The sequence below is a fragment of the Lagopus leucura genome, unplaced genomic scaffold (assembly GCF_019238085.1).
Source record: "Lagopus leucura isolate 7727_CA_CO unplaced genomic scaffold, USGS_WTPT01 Super-Scaffold_739, whole genome shotgun sequence".
Classification (NCBI taxonomy): Eukaryota; Metazoa; Chordata; class Aves; order Galliformes; family Phasianidae; genus Lagopus; species Lagopus leucura.
The window spans coordinates 22114932-22126516 of NW_024962255.1; the positions used below are offsets into that span (position 1 = coordinate 22114932).

The 11585-nt window shown below is 40.9% G+C and overlaps 1 protein-coding gene across 1 annotated transcript in view; it reads left to right on the top strand.

Annotated features, from left to right (window-relative positions):
* ARMH3 (armadillo like helical domain containing 3) overlaps window positions 1-11585 on the top strand; it is a 106499-nt gene that overhangs the window by 28584 nt on the left and 66330 nt on the right. The window contains exons 18-20 of the mRNA XM_042862876.1: window positions 1004-1073; window positions 2478-2538; window positions 5338-5426. Of these exons, the coding sequence (XP_042718810.1) occupies window positions 1004-1073; window positions 2478-2538; window positions 5338-5426 (220 nt within the window). The remainder of the gene's footprint in view (window positions 1-1003; window positions 1074-2477; window positions 2539-5337; window positions 5427-11585) is intronic.

Below are 11585 nucleotides of genomic sequence, written 5' to 3' on the forward strand. Positions count from 1 at the left end.
ACGATTCAAGTCTCTGCATGCTGAAAACTGTCGCATATATCTAACCTAGAATGCTAAGGCATGTGGAAGTGCTGTCAGAATTGCAGCAGTTGGAGCATGATCTTAAAATCACTCCCAGAATGTCTCACTCCTTCAAAGGATAAAGAGCTGGTTGTACTGGTGTGAATTCAGAGACCTATGTAGCTGGAGAAGATCTGTGTACTATGAGATCTCTGAGGAAATCTGTGACGGGGAGAATGTTCTGCCTTAACCTTCAGCAAGCATTAGTCCTCATGTGATATATTAATAGCCAGTTGGAGTTGCATTGAGTTCTCTGATTTTGGCTTATGTTTTCTCCTGAGGGTGGAGGATTCAGCTTCAAAGAGGACAATACGTTTTCGGTGTATGTTTTTCCTGTAGGTATCTGTGGAGGAAGTGTCCTTATCTAGCTCATGGAGCTTTGTAGTTAGGGGTAACTGAGTGTTTCTCCTGCCTTGATGTACTCTGTTTTTATGGTGCTGGTGATTGCCACCTCATCTGACACTGGAGCAGTGTTTGGGAGTGTTACTGATCCCAGATAGAAATAAGCATAGTGTGAGGGTGCTACTCTTCCCCACTTAACAGCAAATTTGCTGCCCAGTTAGCCTTTCTGGTTTACTGCAGTCAAAGCCATTTGATACTGCATGTGCTATTAAGAATGCAGATCAGACTTCTGAATCAGGAGCAAATCGATAGGTTTCCAAGGGAAAGAAATTACTATGTGATGTTTTTTGTTCTGTGATACAACAGTGCCCTGTAGTTACACACCTAGAATAACAAAAACCTGGTGGTCAGCGTGCTGAAAAGCAAGCAAAATTATTTTAGTTCAGCTGTGGCCTTCAGAACTAATATAAATGAGATAGCAGTTGGAGAAAAAGACAGAGGGAATCTGTGCTGATGGTGGCATTTGCACGAGAAATGCAATAATACACAGAATGTCACTTCAGGCTTATTCTGACTTCTTTTCACCTTTGTGTGTTTCAAGCCAATGAGGCACAGGAAGAAAGCAGCAGACAAGAACTTGCCCTGTCGCCCACTGGTGTGTGCAGTGCTTGGTGAGTACTGTAGAGAGCCCTGAAGAATCTTTTTGTTCTGCAGCAGAAATAGATGTGTAGATTCAGAGAAGGGGTGGATGGACTTAAAAATAAGGCAATTAAATAAGGAGATTTCCAGCAATGGACCATCCATCTCTCTACTTGGCTGCCTCACAGAAAAGTTCAGTCCAAAATTGCTGCTCTGTAGCAAGAAATCCTGTGTACATTTGCAGTAAGTTTTGCAGAAGCCTATTGGCCCTGAATATGTAACAGTAGGGAGGGCAGATGATTAATAAATTCAGAGTTTTAAGTGATGGTAGTGACAGCTGGTCACAAGTACCATCTAGATGATGAAATGAGAACAAACCTATGGAGAAGACAAATGCTTGTTGAGGAAGTCTTGCTGGCCATGTAGCCTTTTCTGAGGGGAAAAAAAAACCACCATGGGTTTGTCAGTATCAGGGATTGTTTTCGCTTGTGGATGGAGGCACAGCTGAAAGCTTTTCACACAGTGAATGATGAAATTATGAGACTCATTGCCATGGAGGCCAAAAGTATAAATGGATACAGAGATAAATGGAGACTGGCTTTTAAGCCTGATGAAATGGAAGCAGTCTTGGAGTCCAGCATTTTCAAAAGCATTTCATGTTTGTTGAAGGCACAGTGGAACAAATAGGGGATGAATCATTCTAGACTTCCTAGATAGCATGTACTTCTGCCCTGGACTTATTGTTTGTCACTATTCAGTCGTATTTCTGGGCTGTTAGCACCCTTTGAGGTTATGTCTCCCAGTTGTCACCAGTGGCACAGCTTACGCGTTTTATGCTGAAGTGAGAACACACACATCTTTGAGTAGTGTTTTATTGGCTGAACTGTAGTAACTTCTCTTTTTCAATTGCATTTTTGAGTTCTTTACTCACAGTGGGATAACAAGAGACATTTTTTGTTTATTTGCTGAAGGAGTCTTGGGCAGAACTGCAGTCTGTGTTAAGAGCAGCCTAGATGTACTTGCTTCAGAATTTATTTGGTGATAAATAGGTATTCTCTGTAACATCTTCTCTGACGGTAAACCTCTTTGTTGTGTTATTTCTGATGAGAATAATTTTCTAAAATGTACTTCTCAAAGGACTTTTCCAATAGTTACAGGGCTTGAAATATGGGAGCACTTCCAAGCATCAGGATTCATGATGTGTTATTCATTTGACTAGTACTGGTGGAAAACATGCCCTAAGTTTTCAGTATGCTTTTTAATTCCAGAGGATGTCTAGTTCTCCTTCATCAAAATTAAAAATAAGATGTGTTTCTTCTAAGTAGGACTATTGGCAGGTAGGAAAGGTGATAGGGATTAATTTGATTTCCTCACTGTCTACTAGAATTTATCTGTGGCTAGCTCATTACTTACTTTATCATTTTCTTCTCCATCAGATTTGATGGTGGAGTTCATCGTGACACACATGATGAAAGAATTTCCTATGGATCTCTACATGTAAGTGTCTATAGGATGTCTCCTGGTTTCATTTGAAGGTTGAATTTGGATGGAATTCTAGTCATGTAACAGTCTTCTGGCTGAAATAACATTTTGTGGGTGGTGGAGAGCAGGATGGCTTTTCATGAACTCTTCCAGCAATTTTTTCTATTTCTGAAATGCTCTGTGTGCCAGGAAAATTGAAAGCAAAATGAATTTCCACCTTTCAGGCTGATTTCCTAATCTACTTGATCAAATACAAAGAGCTTTTCAATCTGAAAGAAGCTTCATAATGCGCGTTCATTGCAAGAATCCCTGCTTCTCAGAAGCTGAGTTTTGGTCTAGAAACTGAAAAGACAGTTTTGGGAGGGGGAAAAAAAAGAAAAAAAGAAGGATGATTGATGTGAAGCCTGGCAGGCAATGTGGAGAGTGGAAAAGAGGTTTAAGCCTGAAGTAGCTTGCTAGTTTGTCAGGGTAAAACTTAACAGTGGGGGAAAAGGAGAGGAGGACAGGGCACTTGCTGTGTCCCATTTGGCTCTTAGAATGCTTTGTTCTGATTTGGCCTGAAGGGCAGAAATAGGATTTAGGCAGGTCATTGGCTTTGCTTAGAGTACTGAATTTCCCTTAGACTTGAGCAACACTGTATACTGTAGAAGAGATACAGGTAGTTGGGCTGTTATCCCTGAAAGTGGCTCCTCAGCATGTTCCAATTTTGTTCAGATAACCTCAGAACTGCATTGCCTTTGCAAGGGTTATGCAGTTCAATTACACTGTAGTTCAGTTACACAAATACACAAGTTCTCAATTTGTGAGAAATGTATTCGTAATGACAATAACAGAGTTAATTGTAGATAGTGCATAGAGATTTCACAAGAAAGCTGTGAAATGTTTGGGCTTAAAGGTGAGGTCACATCTAGAAACCCTTTGAGAGTGAGTATAATGAGCTGTAGCAACCATCAGTAGACATCTGTATCCATTCCTTTTGGCACATTTGTGCAGTCCTTACACTACATTTCTGTCTGAAACCATCCCATACCAGACACTGTTATTGCAGAGAAAGTGGGTGTTCTGAATGCACAAATAGTGTCATATTTGTCTGCATTACACTTTAAAGGTGAATATGAAGCTGCTCAATGAAGAACATATTAATATTTAAAAGATAAATCCAGGTTCCTTTGACTAAAGGTGTTATTTTATCTGACACATATATTATGAATTCTTAGTGTAAAACTGAATAAACAAGGGCATCCTACCAGAATGGATGCAACTTCCACACTGAAGTATTGTGGTCTGGGAATCTGTAGAGCTTTAGCTGGTGCTCTGGCCCTTTAGGCAGGAATGCTAGGGCTGCTATGCCCTTCCTCATCTTTTTCTTTTTCCATGGCTTGCTTTCACCCAGAAATCTATGTGCCACTGTGTACAGCCAGTAGGTATCAGTGCTGAAATACATCTGCAGGGCATTTTGCAGTAACACTGTTGTAATCACAATTAAATGTTTCAGCGTTTGCCCAGTTCCTGCCAGTCTATTGCCTTAAATGGCTCTTTTGAAGAGGCCAGTTCTAGTCTTAAAGCCAGGCAGGTACATAAGTAGAAAGCCACTAACATCAGAAGTAGCTGCCTCTGTGGAGCTGTTGCTGTTCAAGATAGCTGTCTATGCTATCATAGTGTTTTTACTTTCTTCTCTTGGTTGAATTTACAAGAATCCAATTTCTAATACAGCATTTAATGTGATGCTCAGCTATCATGAATGATTTTACCTTTATTCCTCTGAAGTTAGGAGTTTTAGTCCTTAACCCATCATCATAATTTTGGGATCTAATAGTCTGAAAAGATGAACAAATACCATTTGTATATTATTGAGGCTTTTTAAAGCTTTATTTTGAACTCTTCACCTCATTGTGAACAACTACTATGCAAAAACTTTTGATTTGATTTCTCTGTCTGATGTTTAGTGTCTCTGCAGTGTCTTTTCAGAGAGATGTTTGTGTTAGTGAGATGTTTTTGAGAAATAAGAATTTAAGGGAAAAAAGAGGAAATTTTCTCGTTTGAACTCTTCCTTCTCTTTTTCTAAATGTCAGTAACTAAAATAGGTTGGTCTAACAAACTCAAATTTGAATATATTTTCTGTCTTGTTCTTAATGGTGGCAAGTGCTAGCAATTTTAATTGCTGTATTGTATATTTAATTCTCTTTTGGTTTTGGACTATGATTGTGTACCTATGAGCTTATATACTCTATTCTATGGAGCCTGTAGGATTTGGAGACTTCACAAGTATGTAGCTTTATGTTGAAACATTTCAGACCTTGTAGGTGTGTTGCTTGCTCATTCCTAAGTTCATACTTAAGCCTGAAGTGAGCTGAAAGTCTTGCAGTTTTAGTTTCACTGTGTAAGTAAGTTCCTTCAGCCTTGTCAGCTGGGCCAAAGAAGCTAAAAAAGCTCCATCATGAGCTGGATTTTCCAAAATCTGGTAGCAGTACCTCATACATAGGAAGCCTGCAAGTTGGATAACTCCTGGAGAGGTCCTCAGGTAAGGTCAACAAAGAAAGTATTATTTTAATACAAACGGCAATCTTGCATCTGTAGTCAGCCTAAGCATGTTGAGCTTGGACTGGTGTACAGGCCTCTTCCTCTGGTCTAATCTGCTTCATTCTTATGGATGTTGCTTTCCTTCTGGAGCCCAAACCCATGGACCCATCCTCCTTTGTTGGGGTTTTTGTTTGTCTACTCCCTGCTGCTGCTGATTTCTGCGATGTTTCCAGGTTTGATGTGAAATTGCAGGGAAATACAATGCAGTTAATCCTTTGCCCTCTTTTTTTCCAGACGGTGTATTCAGATTGTGCACAAGCTGCTGTGTTACCAGAAGAAATGCAGAGTGAGGCTTCATTACACCTGGAGGGAGCTCTGGTCAGGTACTTTGCACCTGCATCTGCAGAGACAGTCAAATATAAAAAGCCTGTCTTTTTGGTGGCCATGGCTGCTTTTTCTATGGCTGTAAGGTTAGGCAGCAAGCATCGATTCTGTTAAATCATCTTTATTTTACTGCTTAGTTGCTACATGCAAATTACTTCTTCTAGAAAGCCAGGTCATTATCATAATGGTAGCTAATTTACTTTCTTGTCTGGCCATGATCACCATGGTATCTGAGTGTCTTTATTCTTCATTACTTGAGTCCCTCTTCACCTGATTGGAGAAATGAAGTAATGTTTTATGCAGTAGTGTTTCTCAATTCTTTGAGAATAGAAAGGAGGCAAGCTCTTAGGTAAGATGGTGGTGGGCACTACTTTTCCATTCCACTGTAGGAAGTGGATGCACATGGGATTGTGTGTATGACTCCTGCTGATGAGAGCAACCTGGAAATGTCAGTAGGAAGGAAGAAAGGTGTTCAACTCTAACCTTTGCATTGATAACAGTGTGGTTTATGCCACTGGTGTCCCTTAAGAGAGTCTGAAGAGGTTTGACTTTATTCTTCTAATTTGGTGGGCATTGTGTTGTAGGACTGTTTTATGATGCAGTCATTGTGTGGGAAGTCTGTGGAAGACGATGGCAGAATGGATCCTTAGATGTAACAGACTCTTTAGTGGTTATGGTGTGTGCTCCTCTTCTAACCTTATGAGCACTGAAGTAGCTCAGCAAGGAAAGTACAGTTAATCTCCAAGCTGCTGTGGCTTAAACAAGAGATTTATGAAAATTGAAGGGAACGTGAGCCTAATTGTGTTTTCCTGGAGCTGTGCTTGAGATTTAGGATCAGCGACTTGCTGGTGTAATGCAGCTCCTATCAGAAGTTTGAGCGAGGATGGCTTTTGAAAAGGTGGTGATGAGTGGCTTCTGAAGCTGCTCTTAATTAACACTAAGTACTTCACTTCAGTAGCTTTGCGCAGCTGAAATACAGAGAAATAAACCAACAACCTGAATCAGGTTCAGTTATTAAATTTTTGCCTTACGTGACATGTGGCCTATTCAGGCTTCCTGAATTATTCCTGTAGAAGGTGAAGTGGGTGCTCCTAATTAAGGGATTAGTGATTTCTTTTCTGTAGCTTTCTTTAGAACAGAGCCCCTAGAGGCATGGCTGAAGCACAGTACTAGTTCAGGGGAAGAGCATGTACAATGTAGATGTATGCTGTGAATAGAAATTGCATCTAGCAGCGTGTGCAGCATCTTCTGAGCTGAGCTGTTACCAACAAACTGGATCCAGTCCTATTTGGCCAGAGTGAACTGGCTCTTTCATACACACTGGCATTGTAGGTATCCTAAAATAAGGCTTTCTCCTTGAAGGTACTGTTCCAGAGTTCAGAGAGTACGGTTTTTGGCATCTTTCAACCCTTGAATTTCCCTATTTTAGGGAGAAAAAGAAAAATCCTCACAAAACACTGAAATTCAGGGATGTTCTTGTTCACGGTCTCTAATTAGCTGTAGGTGTTTGCATAGTGCTTGGGAAATGTGAAGTGCCTCAGAAATGTTAGGTACTGCACATGCTTGGAAAGCAAAGCAGTCGTATAGGAAGTTCTGGCTGGTCAAGTTTCTGTGAAAGACCAAGAATGTCTGCACAGCTAGTGTAGCTGAAGAGCTCCACACTTAGTGTAGGTTTCTGGTTGTTTTGAGAGATCCTCTCCTACAGAATAACTTACAGTGTTTCAAATTCCTTTCCTATAAGGTGTTGAAGTGAACTGACATTCTTCAGCAGCTGCTAGGTGGTTCAGAGAGGCTGGAAAGCCTCCCTGTGTTGTGTCAAGTGATATGTGCCCCTGTGCAAGGGCGCATCCTGCCTGCCGCAGGTGTGTGTTTCTAGTGCTGCATGAGGCTGACTAAATGCTAATTGCCTGCTCTGTCTTGAGAGATATTTCATAATTAACTCTTATCCCTACTCAGATCTGTCAAGGCTGATCACTGACTGCCCAGGACATTGCTGCCTTTGATGTGGAAGAATGGATATTTTTCTAGTCTTGATCAATCTGTCAGACAGTGCCAAAACAGAGTACAGAGACTTATGCATTCATTTCTATGCAAGGTGAGCATACTCACCTTGAGGTTTTTGCTTTGTGCTGACGGATTGGTTGTCACTGCTGGATGAACAGCTGAAAGGGAACATCTGTGCACTCACTGTAAGGCCTGATGGAGCACCTGAGATCTCAGACATGTTTTACAGGTCTTCAAGCCCACGCTCATCTTCTTGAATGGCAAGTTTGTGACAGGTGGGCATAGCCCTTGTTGTGTAGTGTGAGTGACTGCAATATGGAAGTCCCCTGCATAACTGGATGGAACAGAGGAGGAGAAGGGAATGGGTGTATGGAAGTCTTGAAAAGAAGGCAAGGGATTTTACATGGGAATTTAGCATGTGAAGAGAGTTGTTTCAAGTAAAAACTGAGTGGGAGAAAAAGACAAAGGGAATACTTTGGGATGAGGTAGTAGTCTGGAGTGTGGAGGAACTGAGAGTTTGTAGGTGGAAGCAGTAGCAATGTATAGAGCCTTCTGCTCAACTGCTGGTTCTAATGTTAGCTATTCCCTGATTAAGGAAAGCCACTCGTGTCATGTGCTAGATAGATGCTCTTCCTTTATGGGTGCTCTATCTTCAGTATGGAATGCCAGCAGAACTTGGAGAAAGTTTCTGCCTTTCTTTTTTTGATTTATGTGGCAAGAAGTGCAGAGAAAAGCAGTGGAGCCACATGCTTGGCATCACTCAAGACACATACCCAACTGCTCGTGCTGTCTGCAATACTCCTGATCTTAGCTCCTACTTGACATTTTAGCAGTTTATTATTTTCAGTTCAGTCATCCCTGTTTGGTACATGGCTCTTCCTTTTGAGCTTTTTCAGATTTTTCTGCTGTGACTGTGTACTCATTCTGGTGACTAGCATGAAGTTTTGGCTAAGGTCAGAAAACGTACATGGATCTGACTGTTTCCTTATTCCCGCGTGGGTATGGGGGGCAACATGCAGGGCTGGTATGCCAAATAACTGATACTTAAGGAACAGCTAATTCACTGGATGTCATGTGTAAGATACTTAATAGTGCTTACGAGAAAACTTCACTTGGTAACAACCTGTTCCCTACTTCCAGAAATACCATGTTTTGTCCAGTGTTTTTCTTGAGCTCTGCTTAAGTCATGGGAGAGTTTGATTTTGCTGGTTATAGAGTTGAAGTTGAGTTTTAGTTGTTGAACTCTTTCCTAGCCAGTATGTACAGCACTTGGGTGATGGAAGGTGCTATATATGTTTTTGTTGTCAAGCACATATAAGCTATGCCAAAAGAATTTTCGTGAGTCATGTAAGCTTTTTATATAAAAATACTTCATTTCTTCAACTTCTCCCACCTCAAAATTAGTAACGCTTGAGCAATTTGCTCTGAGCTTAGAGGGTACAGGTAAATTCCTTGCAGTTGCTATGGTTTGCTTTAGGTAGAAGTCATTTTTAAAGAAACTGAAAACCAGTTCTAATATAGATTTAAAATGGCAAGAGTATGTCACATGAGTATATGTATAATAGTGAATAATGCTGAAATAGCTAGTTATTAGGGCAATTAAACACAAAGTTGGATTATAAATGAGTTTTGACGTAATAGAAAGCACTGAAATTCAGTTCCCAAATCATTGTGATGTACAGGCTATGGTTTCTTATCTTATAGATTGGCTATTTTTGACAGATGCTGAATGTACTGTTAAAATGAAGATGCTTCAAATGCCTTCATCAAGCAGTTGGTATTTATCCACTTTTATTTGGGGATTATCAGAGTACACTTTTGCAGTGCTGCTGAACAAAATATGCTTTTATTCTTTGTGTGGACTGCTTGGAACTTTTTGTCAGTTTCTCTATTTATAAGGTGGAGATAATATTCTCAAATTTTTAGGGGGTGAATACTAAAGAAGTGAGATGTTCCTCTGTGGAATGTATTTCAGCAACAGAAATACTAAATACTTATTACTACAGTGTTTGTTAACAATGGCATTTCTGGTTTTCCAGCTATTGATAAAGTCTGCCTCAGCACTCTGATTTGTGCTGCTGAACACACTGGAAATCAGATGATGTTGCATCTGCCCTTCATCTCGAGTCCTGCTGTCATTCTGCAGCAGCTGCCTGGCAAGGAAAGCTTGTTGTCTTGCAACTTTTGTGGAGACAGGATTCACGTACTGATGTACCAGACAGTTTAGTTCACTGGTGAAATGTCCGATCACTAGTTGCTGTGAGAGTATGAAAGGGTACAGGGCTGTGTGGACAGTTAGAAAATGGCTTGAAGACTCTGGAAAAAATAAAGAAATAATTAAAATGTATTCAAAGGTAGCTGATAAAGGTAACTGTAGGGATAGGGCAAAAGGAACAGGAGTTTGTGTGTTGAGTGTAAGATGCGTTCATAACAGGAAATTACAGTGAGTGAAAGAAGGCCTATTTGTTAAATGGTTCTAAGTGAGCTGTACTGTTTTGGAATGAAAAATTATTATGTGAGACTTGACCTTTCAAATACCTTCCAGCAAAAACACTTTCAGACTTAACTCTACTGCTTGTAAACTCTGAAGAGAACTGTAGTACAAGTGTTAGAGTTCTGTCACCTTAGTATATTAACATACACTACCTAGTGCATGCTTTACCAAGTCATTTCTCCATGCCTTTTGGCTGTGGGAAGCCAGTGCAACCTTTTGAAGCTGCACCTCCTCCGTGTGATGGAGCTCCAGGTGCGTATTCTCTGCTGGAGTTTTGGGATCCCTCAACTCACTCAGGAGTATAAGATGATGCAGAGTTTCTAAGGGGAGTGCCACCCCATGGAGTGAGGCTCAAAGTGGGAGGAATGGGCTTCTTCCTGTAGTTCCCAAAGATGGAACTGCTGAAAACAGCAGTAGTTCAGTGGGAGCATCAGGAACGGAGAGGAAGAGGCAAGAAGAAAGTCCAGGCAGGGTAAGGGAGAACTGCTGAGCAGCTGCAACAGGAATGAGAGCTGTGAACTGATCGGGTGGATGAGATGAGTGTTAGGTCTGGGAGGCTGGAGGTGATTGCGTGTGAGGAGGGCTGAGAGGCCCTGAGCATGGGAAGCTGGAGAGAATGGGTAGAACTGGGTCAGAGTGGGAAGCTGCTATAGTAGGAGGAATGAAAGGTCTCTATTGCTTTCTCAGGAGGACTGGGGAGGCTAGGAGGTGTCACTGGATAGAAACTTCAGATGAGAAATCACCTAACCTGATGATCTAAAGAGAGAACTATTCATCATTTTTAACTTTAAATTTTCTTATTCTCCTATTTGGATGTCTTCTTGGGACCTTGCTTTGATGTGGGGGAACTTGAAGAATGAAAGCTACTGTCCTAGCTAAGGTGTGTATCCTGGGCAGCTTTTTTTTCCAGCGCTTCTTAGTTTGCATGCTTATTGTATGCTTAAAATAAGAGAGGACATTTCCTTAGCAGCATGGCTGCAACAGGCAAAACGTCATTTTGTGACTTCTGTCTTTGCCAAAAAGGACATGGGCAGGATTTCATAGCTCTTATGTTAACGTCCCAAGGGCTGAGATTCTTTACTGTGGGACTGTCAAACCAGCAGTTGCTGGGTGCTGCTACATGCTGGATATGGCAGCAGTTCTATGCACCTGAGCTGATGAATTTGTGGTTTGTACAAATGAGCTTGTACAGTTATAGAAGTTGAATGTTATTTCCCTCTCTGCTATTAATTGATCTTACTAGTATTTATGTGATTGGAAGTGTTACTGAGTGATGTCCTTTAGCATTCGGATGAATGGAGTGATTAAGTGGAGGTTTTTGGACTTAGCATGTTTCTAAATGACTCAGTAAATCAGTAATAGAATTGTGATTAACTTCCTTTATATACAGTGCCCTGTTCTTGCTTGTTGCAGCTCACTTCACTCTTACCTTAGAAAGGTAACTGGCATGCTTCTTTTTACGTTCTTATCTCTGAAATTAAAAGAAAATTCGTAATACCAACTATAGTAGGACAGGTTCACAAGCACTTGTGCTTGTTGATTCTAGGAAGGTTTCTGAAAAGATGACACAGTAACACAGGAGCAATGGAAGAACAGAACTGCTCAGACTAAGGCAGTAACTGTTATGTGCTGTGGTTTAGGTAGTGGAGTTGCCCGTTCT